This window comes from Salmo trutta, chromosome 2 (assembly GCF_901001165.1).
Source record: "Salmo trutta chromosome 2, fSalTru1.1, whole genome shotgun sequence".
Taxonomy (NCBI): Eukaryota; Metazoa; Chordata; class Actinopteri; order Salmoniformes; family Salmonidae; genus Salmo; species Salmo trutta.
Window position 1 is genome coordinate 32597786 of NC_042958.1, and position 19208 is coordinate 32616993.

At 38.7% G+C, this 19208-nt stretch overlaps 1 protein-coding gene across 1 annotated transcript; it reads right to left on the reverse strand.

Moving 5' to 3' along the window:
- Nucleotides 1-1928: 1928 nt before the first annotated feature.
- Nucleotides 1929-18305, reverse strand: LOC115162997 (coagulation factor XIII A chain-like). Its single transcript, XM_029714558.1, has 7 exons — nt 17998-18305; nt 15612-15860; nt 12649-12761; nt 12394-12501; nt 11431-11668; nt 2687-2834; nt 1929-2178 (listed from the first exon to the last, which is right to left on the reverse strand). The coding sequence occupies exons 1-7, from the start codon at nt 18152-18154 to the stop codon at nt 1950-1952; spliced, it is 1242 nt and encodes a 413-aa protein (XP_029570418.1). The 5' UTR covers nt 18155-18305; the 3' UTR covers nt 1929-1949.
- Nucleotides 18306-19208: the final 903 nt, after the last annotated feature.

Below are 19208 nucleotides of genomic sequence, written 5' to 3' on the forward strand. Positions count from 1 at the left end.
CATTGTTGGATTCAGGGGGATTAAACAGTTATCCACTGTTTTTGTGCAATCTTTCATAATCATTTTTTAAATGTATTTTATTTCACCTTTATTTAACGAGGTAAGCTAGTTGAGAACAAGTTCTCATTTACAACTTCGACCTGGCAAAGATAAAGCAAAGCAGTGCGACACAAACAACAACACAGAGTTACACATGGAATAAACAAGCGTACATTCAATAACACTTTAGGAAATAACATCTGCTGAAATAATCACAGATATGGTGAAGACGTACAAAATGTGTTTAATCTTTTAAGATTAAAAATCATTAGAGAGAAACAACAAGAACTGGGACTGTTACATAATGCTCATTCGGGAGCTAACATGGCTGCCATAGCATATTGTAGTGTTATGTGAAGGCATCATAATGCAGAAACCTCAATGTCCCAACTCTAAACACATGGCTCTGGACATAGCGTGTTTTGGTATGCAACAAGTGTGTTGGATATCTTGTTTTGCAACAAAACACATTCTAAAGCACATCTAAAGTAAATGTTTTAAAAGTATGAGAACAGCCATAAACATAGAAAGGGCCAAAGAATATTCATTTCAGATGAAAAAATGCAAATGTGGAAAAATATACAGTGGGGTCCATAATTATTGGCACCCTTGATAAAGATGAGCAAAAAATACTGCATAAAATAAATTATTCTAATGCAAATACTGAGCTACTGTATATTGTTTAAAAATATATATATATTATACTAATACAATTGCTCAGAGAAACAGAAAAAACAAGCTCTATTTTCATGTCATCTGACCATACAGTAGCACCACCTAGAGTTTAATAAATGGCATTGGCACATGGATTGGAACCAGTTGTCACGTCCTGACCAGTAAAAGGGGTTATTTGTTATTGTAGTTTGGTCAGGGCGTGGCAGGGGGTGTTTGTTTTGTGTGTTTCGGGGTTTTGGTTTATGTTATCTATTTCTATGTGTTTATCTAGTTTTCTATTTCTATGTTGGGTTTTGGCAATGACCTCCAATTAGAGGCAGCTGGCTGTCGTTGTCTCTAATTAGAGGCCATATTTAGTTGGGTTTGTTTTCTCTTGTGTTTGTGGGTGGTTGTTTCTAGTGTAGTCTGTGCACCTTACTGGAATGTTTATTTTGATTAAGTGTTTAATAATAATAAGATGAGCACTTTACCCGCTGCGTTTTGGTCCCCCTTCAACGATGCTTATGACACCAGTGCTATGGAAATGAAAATGAAGCTCTTTGGCCACGCACACCAGTGGTGGGCTTGGTGTTGAAAAACAGAAGCATATGCATAAAAGTAGCTCATACCTATGGTAAAATAAGGTGGTGGACTTTTGATGTTTTGGGACTATTTTGCTTCCACTGGTCCTGGGGCCTTTAAGGTTAATGGCATCATGGACTTTACCAAGTACCAGGATATTTTATCCAAAAACCTGGTTGCTTCTGCCATGAGGCTGACACTTGGCTGCAAGTGGATCTTCCAGCAAGACAATAACCCCAAGCACTAATCAAAATCCACAAACAAATGGTTAATTGAATACAAAATCAACCTGTGGTTTGAACTGAAGAGGGCAGTCCATTAGCACAGAATAAAGACATCAAGGATCTGGAGAGATTATTTATGGAGGAATGGTGGTCTAAGATCACTCCCAACGTGTTTGTTCTCCAATCTCATAAAACATTGAAGAAAAAGGCTCGGTGGCGTTATCCTCGCAATGGGAGGGTGCTGGAGTATTGAAAACAGGGATGCCTATAATTTTGACCCCTATCTTTTTTAGATTGTTTTGTATTACTTGTTAAACAAAATCTCTTTTGCTGAGCAATTGTATTAGTATAAAATAATGTAATGTTTTTGCATACAATATAGCTCAGTATTTGTATTTATTTAGCCTAGCGGTTATCAAGGGTACAAATTATCATGGAACACACTGTATCTTAAATGGCTGCGTTTTCATGAATTTGATTATGCAATTTTGAATCCCATTCTAAGCATACAAAATGTGTATACAGAAGTGAAAAGTAGGTCTCCCCCATTATCCTAATTTCTCTCTTACCATCACTGGTTTCCTGGGGGGTGGAATCCACAACCTGCCAGCCACCCAAGTCCTGGTCTGCAGGGAGGTCAAGTCTGGACAAGTAAGCCTCGTTCCAGCAGTGGTAGTTCCTGTGGAGACAATGCACACCTCTCAATAACATTATCTGGCATCCTGCACCCGTCAGGAACACTATCTGGCATCCTGCACCCATCAGGAACACTATCTGGCATCCTGCACCCATCAGGAACACTATCTGGCATCCTGCACCCGTCAGGAACACTATCTGGCATCCTGCACCCATCAGGAACACCATCTGGCATCCTGCACTGCTCAGGTACACAATCTGTCATCCTTCACCACTCAGGTACACTGTCTGGCATCCTGCACTGCTCAGGTACACAATCTGTCATCCTTCACCACTCAGATATACTATCTGGGATCCTGCACAAAAATGTTCTTCTTTGAGCACAACACAATGATTTAAAGATAACAGGGACATCTAGTCCATTTTACCCCCCACCATGCTATGACTAAACTGTTTTTTCAGTACATACAGTGAAAGACAGAAATATCGAAACCTACGTTCTGGGATTTCATTTTCATTCAATACAAATGGATAAGCAGAAATATAACTACCAGATTGAGTCTCTGGTAAGGCGCTCGTTCAGTTCAAGCTGATTTCCCACTGAGTTGAAGACGAGATCCGTGATTATGTTCCCTGAGTTGTCGTGGGCGGAGTTGAAGTTGGTGATCACCCTGGCAGGGATGCCCAGACACCGCAGGACTGGGGCAGGGAAGGGGACACCATTAAAGAGGCTAGACAACACTTCAAAATAAGCATATATTAATTAAAATGCAATCGTTAACATTAATAAATGTTTAACTAATACATTAAATGTATTCAATCAATTGATTAGAGTAGATGTACGGATATAACTTTCAGAAGTGTGTTTTATTTGCACAGCAGCGGGCCTTGTCTGAGGAAACGGTTACCTATTTTTTTCTGTCAATGGTACTAGTCATCTTAATTACACATTTTCTACATCTCCTCCATACCTAGAAAGTGGCCTATGCTCCAGACTAGTCAGAAAACCGGGATTTGTGTATTGAGCTATGACTTAGCATAATTGTATTTTTTTTATGAGCATGGCCTTATTTTTATTACAGCATACTGGATGACTGTCACTCATATTCCATTCACCAAGCTCAATGTAACAGCGGTAGGATTAGGCTACTACATGATACAAAAATGTTCCCTGTACCCATCATGAGGTTCCTACAACCTAGCCTATGAATGAAAGTTTGCAACATAGGTGCACAGGTCGGGAGAATTTTGAGTAATCAAGGTGACAGACTGTAACACATTCAATACCGCCTTGCACACTCAGCATCTAGCTGATCTAGGGTGTAATATGTTTTTCCCCGTTTTGTTCTGTTTCCTTCAGCTTAAGAAATGTTTTTCAACAGAATCGCTGGAGTGAATACACCTCTTATCACACGCAAACAGTTCACTTTCATAGCAGCCACATAAAAACAGCATGATCACTTTGCTTGTTGTATACAGTTGAAGTTGGAAGTTTACATACACTTAGGTTGGAGTCATTAAAACTCGTTTTTCAACCACTCCACACATTTATTGTTAACAAACTATAGTTTTGGCAAGTCGGTTAGGACATCTACTTTGTGCACGACACAAGTAATTTTTCCAACAATTGTTTACACACAGATTATTTCACTTATAATTCACTGTATCACAATTCCAGTGGGTCAGAAGTGTACATACACTAAGTTGATTGTGCTTTTAAACAGCTTGGAAAATTCCAGAAAATGATGTCATGGCTTTAGAAGCTTCTGATAGGCTAATTGACATATTTTGAGACAACTGGAGGTGTATCTGTGGATGTATTTCAAGGCTTACATTCAATCCCAGTTATTCTTTGCTTGACATCATGGGAAAATAAAAAGAAATCAGCCAAGACCTCAGAAAATAAATTGTAGACCTTCACAAGTCTGGTTCATCCTTGGGAGCAATTTCCAAACGCCTGAAGGTACCACGTTCATCTGTACAAACAATAGTACGCAAGTATAAACACCGTGGGACCACGCAGCCGCTCAGGAAGGACACGCGTTCTGTCTTCTAGAGATGAACGTACTTTGGTGCGAAAAGTGCAAATCAATCCCAGAACAACAGCAAAGGACATTGTGAAGATGCTGGAGGATAACAGGTACAAAAGTGTCTATATCCACAGTAAAAGGAGTCCTATATCGACATAACCTGAAAGGCCGCTCAGCAAGGAAGCCAGACTACGGTTTAAAACCGCACATGGTGACAAAGATCGTACTTTTTGGAGAAATGTCCTCTGCTCTGATGAAACAAAAATAGAACTGTTTGACCATAATGACCATCGTTATGTTTGGATGAAAAAGGGGGAGGCTTGCAAGCCGAAGAATACCATCCCAACCGTGAAGCACGGGGGTGGCAGCATCATGTTGTGGGGTTGCTTTGCTGCAGGAGGGACTGGTGCACTTCACAAAATAGATGGCTTCACAAGGAAGAAAAATTATGTGGATATATTGAAGCAACATCTCAAGACATCAGTCAGGAAGTTAAAGCTTGGTCACAAATGGGTATTCCAAATGGACAATGACCCCAAGCATACTTCCAAAGTTGTGGCAAAATGGCTTAAGGACAACAAAGTCAAGGTATTGGAGTGGCCATCACAAAGCCCTGACCTCAATCCTTTAGAAAATTTGTGGGCAGAACTGAAAAAGCGTGTGCGAGCAAGGAGGCCTACAAACCTGACTCAGTTTCACCAGCTCTGTCAGGAGGAAGGGCCAAAATTCACCCAACTTATTGTGGGAAGCTTGTGGATGACTACCCAAAACATTTTACCCAAGTTAAACAATTTAAAGGCAATGCTACCAAATACTAATTGAGTGCATTTTAACTTCTGACCCACTGGAAATGTGATGGAAAGAAATAAAAGCAGAAATTAAATCATTCTCTCTACTATTATTCTGACATTTCACATTCTTAAAATAAAGTGGTGATCCTAACTGACCTTATACAAGGAATTTTTACTAGGATTAAATGTCAGGAATTGTGAAAAACTGAGTTTAAATGTATTTGGCTAAGGTGTATGTAAACTTCCGATTTCAACCGTATATCATTTTTTCTCGTAACTATCTACACGGTCTCCTCCTCTCACCTTTTCCCTTCCCTTGTGGACCCCGGTGCACAACACATCAGCTGTCTGTGACCAGGCGAAAAAACCTTTCCAAGCCAAACTAAATCACGATCGCTAACTGCTACACACAGCCGGCATACTGTAGTTGTCACGTCATAGTCAACCTGAACTAATAGAACTAACACATTAGTAAACCTGCTACAATCATGCAGTACAGTGTACAGTCAGAAAGCAGTTTAGCAGTTACACCAGCGGGCTCCGATGGCAATAAATTAATTAAACCAAAAGAGTTCCATTGATGAAGTGTGTACAACCCTCTCAAAAAACTAAGCAGAGCTCATGCCTTTGATGCAACTTTTTTCAAATCATTATTAGAGGCGCATCATGCAGCCTTATATGTATTCAAAATAAAATCATATAGCCTATCATTTGTATCACAACTAAAGTTGCATGAATAACTAAATGAAGCAACTAGAAGTATCTGTTTCTTTGTTAAGTGCTCAACAAAGAATAGCAGCATGTGCGCACTCCCTCAAATCTTTTGGAGAAAATACCCTTTCTGTTATATTCATCTATGTGCCTTTAGAAACCATACAATTCAATACTCATCTTTAAAACAAAAGCAATTTAGGTCAAAACAATGAAATAGAGGGACAGATAAATAGCAATAAAAACTTTCCCATAGAGGCACAGAATATGTTTGAGGAAAAACAAAAAGAAATGGAGGAGGTTATTCAAGAAAGATCAAGTGTAATATATTATACAAATAATTAAGCAAACTGGATGGAATATGAGGGAAAAATGCACCAAATAATTTCTTATCATCAACATAGAAATGCTACCAAAAATAATTTACCGTAATTTCCAGACTATTAAGCGCACCTGAATATAAGCCGCACCCACTGAATTAAAAAAAATATATCATTTTGAACATAAATAAGCCGCACATGTCTATAAGCCGCAGGTGCCTACCGGTACATTGAAACAAATTAACTTTACACAGGCTTTAACGAAACACGGCTTGTAACAAAAAATACAAAATTTGCAGTAAGCTTTAGTTGTCTTTTTGCACTGAGTCAATTCCTCACGCTGCTGTTTCCAACGTCTTATCATCGACTCATTAAGACCAAGCTCCCGTGCAGCAGCTCTATTTCCTTTTCCAACAGCCAGATCAATCGCCTTCAACTTCAAAGCTGCATCATATGCATTTCTCCGTGTCTTTGCCATGACGAGGGTGACAAAATTACTACCATAATCAGAATGATGGGAAGTTTGAGAGCGCTCAATTTAATCTAATCAGTAAAGAAAAAAGTTGTTTGACCTTAACCCGTTCGGCAATTTCATTGGTCTAATGAAAGCTTCATGCCGCCAAAAAAAAAGAAAAAAATTGGAAGAAAAAAAATTGAAAGCAGGAAAAATCCATATATTAGCCACGTCATTGTTTAAGCCGCGAGGTTCAAAGCCTGGGAAAAAAATTGCGGCTTATAGTCCGGAATTTACGGTACTCAAACTTGTTACAAATAACAGTCCCTCATGATTCACTAAAGAATATTTTGAATGAGGAGGCAAAGTACTTTAAGATTCCATTTCAGTCTCCTCATTCTCCACTAACCAAATTTTTTTTTTCTATTAATAATGTCAAATTAACAGCTGTACAGAAAGACTCATGTGAAGGCCAAATTACAGAGGAGGAACTTCTTGGTGCAATTAAAGCCTTTAAGTCCAGGAAAACCCCAGGGCTGGACGGCATACCAAACCTTTTTTGATGTACCGTACTCAGAGGACCGTTTATTAGCATGTTTTTATCACTCCTATGAAACTGGTAAATTATCAGATACTCAACAAGAAGGTCTGATTTCATTATTACTGAGGTAGAACCCAAGTGGTAAATATATAAAGATCCAGTCCATTAAAACAATTGGAGGACCCTTACACTAATGAAAAATACTAGCAAAATGCGAAGCGCACAGAATAACATTTTTTATTGCTGAATATTATTCATCCTAATCAGACAGCTTTTTTACATGGATGATACATTGGAGATAATATAACACAAGTACCGGAAACAATAGAACACTATGAAAAATCTGGGAACCAGGCCTGGTATTCATAGCTGACTTTGAAAAGGCTTTTGATAAAGTATGACCGGAATTTATATATAAATGCCTGGAATATTTCAATTTTGGAGAATCTCTTATACAATGGGTTAAAGTTATGAATTGTAACCCTAGCTGTAAAATTTGAAATAATGTCTACTTCTCAGAAAGTATTAAACCGTCAAATGGAATAAAACAAGATTGTCCACTATTGGCATATCTATTTGTTATGGCCATCGAAATGTTAGCTATTAAAATCAGATATAACAATAATATCAAGGGGCTAGATATCCAGGGCTTAAAAACAAAGATGTCATTGTACACTGATTCTCATAGAGGATCTAGATAATTTTCCTAACCTCTCTGGATTACAATAAAATTATGATTAGTGTACTATATTACTTATTGGATCACAAAAATGTTTTACTTTTACATTACTGTGTAGTTTACCAATAAAATGGTCTGACGGTAAAGTGGACATACTCGGTATTCATATCCCGAAAGAAAGAAATGATCTCACTACAATACATCTTAATGGAAAGTTAGCAAAAATAGATAAGATCTTTCTACCATGGAAAGAAAAATACCTGTCTATTTGTGGAAAAATCACCCCGATTAACTCTTTCGTCATATGCTAGTTTACCTATTTGCTTATGGCCTTGCCTTCACCCAGTGACTTGTTATTTTAATTATATGGCAAGCCAGACAAAATTAAAAAGGCCTATTTATAAACTCAGCAAAAGAAGAAACGTCCTCTCACTGTCAACTGCGTTTATTTTCAGAAAACTTAACATATGTAAATATTTGTATGAATATAACAAGATTCAACAACAGAGACATAAACTGAACTTGTTCCACAGGCGTGTGACTAGCAGAAATTGAATAATGTGTTCCTGAACAAAGGGGGGTCAAAATCAAAAGTAACATTCAGTATCTGGTGTGGCAACCAGCTGCATTAAGTACTGCAGTGCATCTCCTCCTCATGGACTGCACCAGATTTTCCAGTTCTGGCTGTGAGATATTACCCCACTCTTCCACAAGGCACCTGCAAGTTCCCAGACATTTCTGGGGGGAATGGCCTTAGCCCTCACCCTCCAATCCAATAGGTTCCAGATGTGCTCAATGGGATTGAGATCCGGGCTCTTCGCTGGCCATGGCAGAACAATGACATTCCTGTCTTGCAGGAAATCACACAAAGAACGAGCAATATGGCTGGTGGCATTGTCATGCTGGAGGGTCATGTCAGAATTAGCCTGCAGGAAGGGTACCACATGAGGGAGGAGGATGTCTTCCCTGTAATGCACAGCATTGAGATTGCCTGCAATGACAACAATCTCAGTTCGATGAGGCTGTGACCCTCCGCCTCCAAATCGATCCCGCTCCAGAGTACAGGCCTCGGTGTAACGCTCATTCCTTCGACGATAAACGCGAATCCGACCATCACCCCTGGTGAGACAAAACCGCGACTCGTCAGTGAAGAGCACTTTTTGCCAGTCCTGTCTGGTCCAGCGATGGTGAGTTTGTGCTCATAGGCGACGTTGTTGCCGGTGATGTCTGGTTAGGACCTGCCTTACAACAGGCCTACAAGCCCTCAGTCCAGCCTCTCTCAGCCTATTGCGGACAGTCTGAGCACTGATGGAGGGATTGTGCGTTCCTGGTGTAACTCGGGCAGTTGTTGTTGCCATCCTGTACCTGTCCCGCAGGTGTGATGTTCGGATGTACCGATTCTGTGCACGTGTTGTTACACGTGGTCTGCCACTATGAGGATGATCAGCTGTCCGTCCTGTCTCCCTGTAGCGCCGTCTTAGGCGTCTCACAGTACGGACATTGCAATGTATTGCCCTGGCCACATCTGCAGTCCTCATACCTCCTTACAGCATACCTAAGGCACGTTCACACAGATGAGCAGGGACCCTGGGCATCTTTCCTTTGGTGTGTTTCAGAGTCAGTAGAAAGGCCTCTTTAGTGTCCTAAGTTTTCTTAACTGTGACCTTAATTGCCTACCGTCTGTACGTTGTTAGTGGCTTAATGACCGTTCCACAGGTGCATGTTCATTAATTGTTTATGGTTCATTGAACAAGCATGGGAAACGGTGTTTAAACCCTTTACAATGAAGACCTGTTTAGTTTTTAGGATTTTTACGAATTATCTTTGAAAAAGGGACACTTTTTTTGCTGAGTTTATAATGAATATGAATTCAGAGGGCAGATATTATTCAATATTAAAGCTTTAGACCTCTCACTAAAGGCTTCAGTCATACAAAATTTACAGTATACTTAAATCCATACTGGTTCTCTCGCAGATTAGTAAGAATGTCTCTCCCCGTGTTCAAGAATGGCCTTTTTCCCTTTATTCAGATTACAACCTCTATTTCATTTTCAAATAACTGAAAGTGAATCTCCAAAATATTGCTATTTTCTTAAACAAATCATAGAAAGTTGGTAGCAATTTCAGTTTAATCCACCAGAAAAGACAGTACAAATATTATGGTTAAACTCAAATATGCTAATTGGTTTTTAAAAGAATTGAAAAATTGTTTAGAAACTGTATAAACTTTGTTAATAATATCATAAATAGGACTAACTAATTGCAGCATTACTGCAAAAATGGATGAGGCAATTGGAAGGGGGCGAAAGTAAGGAACTTGTCTGTTGGCCCTCCTTTAAAGACCTGAATTGATTAAAGAAAATTGTGATAATTAAAAAAGTATATCAATTTCATTTAGAACTGTGCCATATAGATCGCAAAATCGTTGAAAAGAGATTTAATATACCGATTCCATGGCACATGGATTATGAACTGATACACAAAACAATGCTGGATTCTAAACTTAGAGTTTTTCTATTTAAATTACTGTACAAATTATTGCAACCAATATAATGTTATGCTGTATATATGGGGGATACAACCATCCCAGATCTGCATATTTTGCTGCAAAGAGACAGAATAATTAGGTAATTTGTTTTGGTACTGTTCATGTTTACCTTGTTTTTGGTCGCAGATTCAGGAATGGCTGAACAATTATTGCTAAATCTGTAAATATAACTGCTGGGTGATTTAGAAAGCCATAGTCAATCCATCAGTAATACTCTTAGCAAAAATGTTTTTTTTTTATTTACAATCTGTAGAAATTACAAGAATAGAAAGGTTCAGAACTTTTATGAAACATCACAGCACAGTTGAAAAATATTTGGCAAATAGAAATTCAACTGGATGGTCTTCAGAAATAGAAGGGAGTGTTACTGAAGGATGGGATTAAAAACAAACAAAATATAACTATTTTAAAATTTACTGTCTCCGTAAAATGTATATATATCACGGTTGTCGAAAGGAGAAGCGGACCAAAGTTCAGCGTGTGTGTCGGTCCACATTTTATTTACCCCGTGAAACTATGCAGTACATATAAATAAACTGAATGACAAAAACAACAAACCCTGACGCAGAGGTGAAACATACACTGACTCAAAGATAATCTCCCACAAACCCAGGTGGAGAAAAAAAAACTACTTAAGTATGATCTCCAATTAGAGACAACGAGGACCAGCTGCCTCTAACTGGAGTTCATCCCAAACCAACCAACATAGAAATACAAAACTAGAACCTAACATAGAAATAGAAAACATAGAAGAAGAAAAAACCTGTCACACCCTGACCTACTCTACCATAGAAAATAACATCTTTCTATGGTCAGGACGTGACAATGTATAAGCTGGAAGTAGAAGCCTAACTGTTGTTGTCCATTAGTTTACTCCAATTAGGGGAGGGTGGTAGGGTTAAGGGAAAATCATAAAGGAAAATATATTTTAAAAGATATATATTGGATATTGGAAATGATGCAGACAATTATATTTACGGAAGCCACAATCCATCTGCAATATTAAAGCTGATCTACCCACTAAAACTGTTTAATAAAAAAGGCAACCTTTTCTCAGTTGAAAACTGCAGTTTATAACTGGATGGGCCTGTTTTCTATTGCCCATCAATCCCTCAGTGCAAATCACAGGTAATTTGGAAGGCACATTACCTATTTTGTGGGGTGGGCATAATAAAGTTGACTGAATTTGAAAATGAAAAGGGAATTTGATCAGGCACTCACAGGTGTTGAGCGTCCCGGCGTAGACCCAGCACTGGGCGTAGCTGACGGGCCCTTTGTTGGCGTACTGGAGCAGGATCTGGTCACTGCCAATCCAGAAGGTTGGTGCAGTGCCAAGGGAGAAGTCCTCGCTCCAGTTGCCCACCAAGACTCCGCGGTCATCCTGGGAGTTCATCTGGTTCCACAAAGAATGGAAAAATATATAGACAAAAAACCACAAAGAGATTAGTGCACCAGGAATAAGGATAGGTTAGTTTGAAATGAAATGTTCAGAGTAAGTTGATAAAAGCATGCAAAAGGAAATTGAGTGTTTAATTAAGGCCAGGTACCAGGGTAATTTTTTCCTTTATTCATATCACAATCAACTTTTACCAGTTGAATGTAGACCCAAATATACACTAATTTTGTACACTTTTTCCTGAAATATTATATAAAAATAATCTAGTGAGGCAATATCTCATTCAATATGTACTGTATATGTGTAAGGACCGACACTGGAGATTAGAAGCAGGTACGGGGAGTTGAACATTTAATAAGGAATAGACATCAAACAGGACAGAGACAACGTCAGAACCAGGTATGCAAAGGCAAACAAACATTAATCCTGAAGCGGGGAACAGACAGATATAGAGGAGATAATGAGACAGGTGATTGAGTCTAGGTGAGTCCAATAATCACTGATGCGCATGACAGGGGAGAGGCAGGTGTGCGTAATGATGATGGCAGGAGTGTGTAATGCTGGGTAGCCTGGCGCCTTCGAGCGCCAGGGAGGGGGAGCTGGAGCAGGCGTGACAATATGTATAGTATCTACTGCAAATCACTTTCTGTGGATGTAGACTGAAGTTCAGGTTAAATGCTTGGTATATCTTGTGGTTGTGAAAAGCACTTGGCTCTTCTTAGTGCTTATACTAGGGTTCATTTTGGAATTTGTGTAGTGTGCTTATGTTATCTGCAAATATCACTCACCATTGCAGAGCCTATCCTGCAGACTTTGGCAGCATCGCCTCTGTTTACTAGAGGCATGCGTGAGTCATCCAAAATTTGGAAACAGATATCCAGAATCCCTTCCACAAACTACAAAAGAGAAATATAGCCTCCAGCCTCAAAAAAGGAACAATAATGACACAATTGTAAATGTGTGTGTAGAGTATACAGTACATTAGGGTATTTGATAAGTGTGTGTGCGTGCATGGGGCATGTGTGTGTAGTCTTTTAATGTACCTGACCATAATACCATTGTCTTCCACCACCTGATTCCTCCTGGTACATGCAGCCATTTTCATTCATCACATACTCCTGCCTGTCTTCCTCATTGGGCATGTACACTTCATCATCTAAAGAAATCAGAAATAAATTGCAGCCTCATTACCAGAATCTGGTCATCTGTTACTTTAGATGTGACTTGTAAGAATTGTAAGGATGACAATTGGATGTTCATCATTGATTTCTAATGCCTGACCTGTGTCTATAAATTCATTTGTGTCACGTGAACTAATTGAGACCGTGGTCGCATGTCCTGGAATGAAGTCACGTCCTGTTGAGCTCCGTATGCTGTCTGGTGTCCAAGTCTTAGCGTTCACACAGCTGATGTTCCACTATCTGAAGCCTCCTAATGGCACATTACATTGGTGGCAGCTGTGTTTTTGAGTGTTTTTAACGTCTGTGGAACCTGTCTTCTGAAGTTATCGCTGGATTTAAGTGACGTGACCGCGCTAGGCTGCATGCATGCTAGCCAGGCCTACTCTAGCCCTGTGGAGCAAGCATACGAAGAGAAGCGTGGGCAGCTTTCTCTGCACTATCATCTCCCTCACTGCTAGCTAATTGGATGGGCGAACAGTGAGTACTAGACTGTCAACATGTCTGAAATGTCATTACCAACTAAATACATTTTACCCAGACTTTTACACATATTGGACCTTTCTTTTGCTTTGTGGACGTGATGGGAATGGGGCTTCTCCCGCCATTCTGGACGGTTTCAAGCGGTGGATTCTACAACTTGGATGCGACAACAATTCTAACTACTTGGCTGCATGGAGGCACGCTTGAGTGGGAGAACTCTGCTCTCCGACTGGCTGGTTATCCATATGGGATGGATGGAGCTGATTGGGAGAACTATGCTACCGGCTACTGTTTGTGTGAGTGACTTGTGTATGAATGTGAAACCGAAGGAGGCCTTGGTGATGCGTTTCCCATATGACTGTGGGCCTGCTAAGTGCATGTGGACCACGCCTGATCCTCGTGGATTTTGATGGTTTGGTGAAGAAAAAAAATTAAAAGAGTAAATATTGACTGAATGTTAATTTACACTGGTGTATCGACTATTGACATTTTGTATTTTGTCAGTAGAATTTTGCATTTAACTGTGGAGCTTTAACATAAAGAAAAGTAACTCCATGTTTTTATTTTGGTAATCAAAACATGCTTTTCATGTAGGCTACAGTATCTCATGACTGTCAGATTTTATCATGAATCAATGAATGAAACATTGAATTGCTCCCCAAATGTTTTGTTCCTAAACAAGTATATTGTATTTTTTTTCAATTTATGAAACAACATTTCTTAGTGGGAGTGGGACGAATGTTAGGATGAGAATTTAGGTTTATCATTTAATGCTTGTGTCCAATTCTTAGCTTTTATATACAGTAGCCGATGTAACACTCTCCGAATCCTCCAAACGGCGTGTTAAAGCATGTTAAAAATGACACATGCATTGGGGCAGTGAATTCCCTGGGAAGTTACTGAGCAGTCCCATAGCTGTCTGACACTTATTTAGTCAGTGTTCATTTTAATGATGTCCCTTACAGAAAAACCAAAATGAATTACACTTGATAACATGTGTTTCTTATGTGATTGCATGTGGTCTTATGTTAAGTTAATGTGATAACTTGTGGTCACATGTAAAAGTAACATGTGATGACAAATTACATATATGAAAATATATGAAATAAATGTAACAACATGGTGATGCAAATTTCAACATGCGAAAATGCTAATTTTATTTTCAAGTGAAAGTTGTTTACATGTAAGAAATGCAATTTCACATGTGAGAGTTAGAATCTTCAATTCAGGTGACGTGAAATGTTTTTATTTTCCACACGTGAAAAAGCGGTGTTAATGTGAACTCTAGGTGGAGCAGTGTTTTCATTTTCAGTTTCACATATGGTGCTTTTTTTTACATGTCAAAATTTCAGCTAAACATGTGACATTTTTTTTTTCCTCACGTGAAAAATGTGACTTCACACGTAAAATATAATAGGGGAATGAAGCGATATGGGGGTTTCATGTTATGATGTTCAGCTAAAATAAATACTTTTTACACTAATCAATGATAATATGATTCCATTTGACATGATCACTTAGTACTGACTTTTCAATATGACCCCACCTGGGATTTCAACTCACAACCAATGGATTTGGGGTACGCTGATCAATCTGCTGCGCTGCAAAGTCTTTACTGTAGCGTTCCTCTACACTTTCATTACCTATAATACATCTCTGATTACATATTCTCTGATTATTGATGATGTGAGGGGTTTTCTGTGTAGTTGTCTTATGTTGGTGGGGCATATTATTATTGTAAATATAATATTTTTTCTCTAGTGTTTTTTATGAATTTGACAAAGCTGAGATTGAATTTACTCAAGTCCAAATTGTGGGAATACAGGTTAAATCAGTCATTGACACAGACATGGTGGCGTAGCAGGAATATTGGAATGCCTTCAACTAAGAGGTTGCGAGTTCATATCCCAGGTGAGGATATGTTGAATAATAATTACCGTATAAACATACACAATGTAATCATATATGTGAAAGTGTGAATTATTTACATTGTATGTTAAAAGCACTGTTTGTGTATTCATCCTAATGACACATTTTTGTTTGCAGAGGCATCACCTGTGAAATCTCGTGTAAAATATTAACGTGAAAATTTGAATCCACATGTGAAAGGTTATGGGATCACGTAAAAATCCACATGTGAAACTTCATGTGAAATATCATCACGTTAAGTGTTCCAAAAACACAATTTCACATGATTTAACATTGAATGTCACAAGTGAATTCATGTGATTTTCCACATGTGAAATCATTCGTTTTTCCCCATAAGGGGTGTATAATGCATATGTTTTATCTTATCTTAAGCAGTCCTCAGAAGACAAACAAAAATCCACAAAGATTCCACTCACTGGACGCCCAGGCGTTGAACAGCAGGTAGAAGTCTGTTCCAGAGTCCTTTTGTGTCCTTGAGATTCCATTGTAACCGATGACCGCCACATTTGTGTAGTACTTTCCGATGATGGCATCTGCAGAAGGGGTGATGCCCACCACGCACTCATCCCCTTGTTCCTGTATCATGCGGCCGGTCCAATTCCCAGTTTGTGAGCCGTCAAAGGGGACGATGATCTTTGTGCCATTCAACACGTAGGTATCGATACCTGAGGGAGACGGTGACATGACAGGGGAACATCAACACATGTAGACACTCATGTTTCCACTGGTACTAGCTTAGTATTTAATATGACGTTATGTGGTAACAATCAATATTTTCTGGTACATTCTACAAATAATTAACCTCAGTTGGTAACAAATGGTACCAAGTAGCTACTATTTTAATGAGTATTGAAGAAACAAAGCAAGTAAATCATAAGTTATTACTGTGTAATTACTGTGTTACCATGACATTTATTTTATAAATACCTGGTAATTTTCTGTACTGTAAAATAAAGTGCTACCAAAAAAACTGTTGCGTTAACAACACATCAACCAACACAAGTCAAGGTCTGCTCAATATCACAACATTACAGAAGATACTGTTGGCGGTAGTCTGCAGCGCGACCGCAATAAAGGTGATATGGAATGCAACAAACCATCAGTAGTGGAAAAAGTACTCAATTGTCATACTTGGGTAAAAATAAATGCTTTACATCAAATTCCTTACATTAAACAAACTAGAAGTCAGGTTTTCTAGTTTTTTTAAAATTTATGGACAACCAGGGGCACACCTCCAGCTCTCACACATCATGTACAAATGCAGTATTTGTGTTTAGTGAGTCCATCAGATTCGAGGCAGTAGGGATGACAACAAGTTACATTGATAGATGTGTGAAATTGACCATATTTCTGTCCCGCCTGAGCATTCGAAATGTAACGAGTAATTTTGGCTGTCAGGGAAAATATATGGAGTAAAAAGTACTTACTTTCTTTAGGAATGTAGTGGAGTAAATGTAAAAAATGTAAAAAATATAAATAGTAAAGAACAGCTACTCGAAAAAAAAAGTACTTAAGTAGTACTTCAAAGTATTTTTTTCTTAGTTACTTTACACGACTGCAAACCATTAACTGCAGATGGATTACTGGGGTACTAGTAGTACACTGCTGTAGCTGCACATATTTCAATTCACATACTGTATCTTCAGAACACTCATCATTTCAACAAGGATGATGCATGTCCATTTGCACCATTATTTTAGAAGTGCCTCACAATTACCACGCAACCACTCTCTCAAATCCAATAAATGTAGGCTAAAGGATATTTTGTGTAATATTGTGCTCTCTGCTTAGTTTTTTTATGCCCTATTCTCAAAACCTTTTGAACACAGTAAACTAAGAATTTCACAGCAGATGTAAGAGGACAACACCACATTCGGGGAGGTAAAAATATATTGAGCATGAAAGCCTTTTCAAGGCATAAGTGAAACGTAAGTCGTTTGAAGATTTTAAAAAATGGTGTCATTCTTAAGCAGTCATTTTGCTGTCGTTCTCTTTTTGTTTGTACTTAGTTAACATATTGCAGTTTTGTAGCTGAAACTAAAGGGCCTAGGGCTCGATACAATCCGTATCGCGGATGATCCATGGTATAATATGATTTAAATTTAAAGGCAATGTTCCTGCATTTGTGTAGACTGCATTCACAGTAAACGTTGCCATCTCAATCAGAAAATACCATTAATTTTCAATCGCGCTATACCGCGGAACCTCCGCAATATGGATTGAATCGAGCACATAGAGCGGCAACTCTTTTGATCAATTCCCCTGTGAGTATGATGTAAGCATTCAGTATAATGTGTGAGAGAGACCCTGGACACATCCCTATTCTACACCCTTCTTCCGAAGTGTGCACTTGCACACTCTCTTTCATGGATTCAACAATAGTGGAAACTCCCTAAATTCATGATGGGAAGTGTGCAATTGCAAGTGCACACTTGGGGAGAAGTCTGGAGAATCGGGAGGAACCCCAAGGTTACTATCAACAGATGTTACAGCTGTTTAGATGGGAATATGTCAATAATCTGTTTTTCTTTCAACTTGGCACTTTTATTAATTAGTGTTTCTGATTGGCTACAGAGGCTAAACACAGATGACAGAGAGGAGACTTGGAGGGGAAGAATTTTAGTATTGAGATGCAACTTCACCTCTATCACACCAACCGCTCCCATTAAAACTATTACCAAATGGTGAATACTGTTTTTCATATATCACCCTCAGTGAAGTCAAGCAATGCATGTAATGACATTTTTAACCAGCAGAAAGGAATGTACAGTACATTGGTGGAAATGTGTAAAATCTTCTTACCAATGTAAAACTCAATCTGGAATTTGTCACTGGGATTTACGGGCTGGTTGAACTGGAGGGTCATCTGAAACTCTTGAGCCCTACGGACGATGAGAATGTTGTTTTTGCCTTCGTACAAGTGACAGTGGTGGTCGCTCTTGTTCTCATTTTGCATCATGTCCACTCTCACACATTCCAGGGTGGCTGCAAATAAGGAGATCACAAGCTAAATAATGATGTTTAAATAACCAGGTAACAAATGTAAAATATTTTGGATTAAACTTGTTGGGTAAAAAGGGTGCTTTTCAGGATGTCAGGTCTGAGTGGGAAGTCAAAATGGGAACAAGGATGTCTGCTGACCACCTCGGCCGAGCAAAGTTGGCACACCACAAACCTGTGGGCCTATACAGCAAATTCTCCATTGATAAAAAATAATAAATGAACACTGAGTGTTCAATCAAAACTGAAACAGTTGAGTCTGTGGACCTATAGACACCAGAACAGTGTTAAATTAATACACTGCTTAGTGTAAAGCCTTATTCAAACATTTCCCAGAGTGCCTTACTTTTCAAGTAAATTGTAGATGTACCACCCATGACTGTATTTGTTAGTGACAGAGAGATGATTGTTGCATCCATCCAATTTATGTCCTATACGTAGGAGAAAGGGTTCTAAAAGGGTTCTACCAAGACCCTTTAACATCCGAAGAAAAGTTTTTGGAAGGAAGGGTTCTTTGGAAGGCCAGAAGGATTCTACATTGAACCATATATGATATTAACCAGCATGCTCATTTGCAGGAATATTTTTAAAATTGTTTTTTTTTTACTCTAAAGTGTTATTGCATACACGTTGATTGGCTGATACATTTTATGCTACACAAAAATAAATGACATACAGTTTTCTAAACTAATCCAATCTGGTAGTAATTGGATGTATTTCACCCGTTACTGAGATGGTTGTTCCAGTTTAGGTGATTGAGGAAGACGGTATTAGGAAGAACCTTTACATGATAAAATGGTTATTGGAAGAACCCTTCATAGAGGGTTCAAGGTAGAACCATCTACGGGGGGTACTTTGAAGTTCTAGATAGAACCCTCTGCAACGTATTCAATCCAGCACAAAAAAGGGTCACCCGATGGGGACAAATCGAAGAACCCTGTACGGTTCTACTTAGCACCTTTTTGATGGCTTAGTTTTACCCTAATAAAGCTATTGATGTTACGTTTGATACC

Coding starts and splice junctions, on each gene's coding strand:
- LOC115162997 (XM_029714558.1), bottom strand. CDS start 18,154: ATGATGCAAAATGAGAACAAGAGCGACCACCACTGTCACTTGTACGAA. Junction 12,762..15,611: donor GTTCAACGCCTGGGCGTCCA/GTGAGTGGAATC, acceptor TGATTTCTTTAG/ATGATGAAGTGTACATGCCC. Junction 11,669..12,393: donor GCAGGATAGGCTCTGCAATG/GTGAGTGATATT, acceptor TAACCTATCCTT/ATTCCTGGTGCACTAATCTC.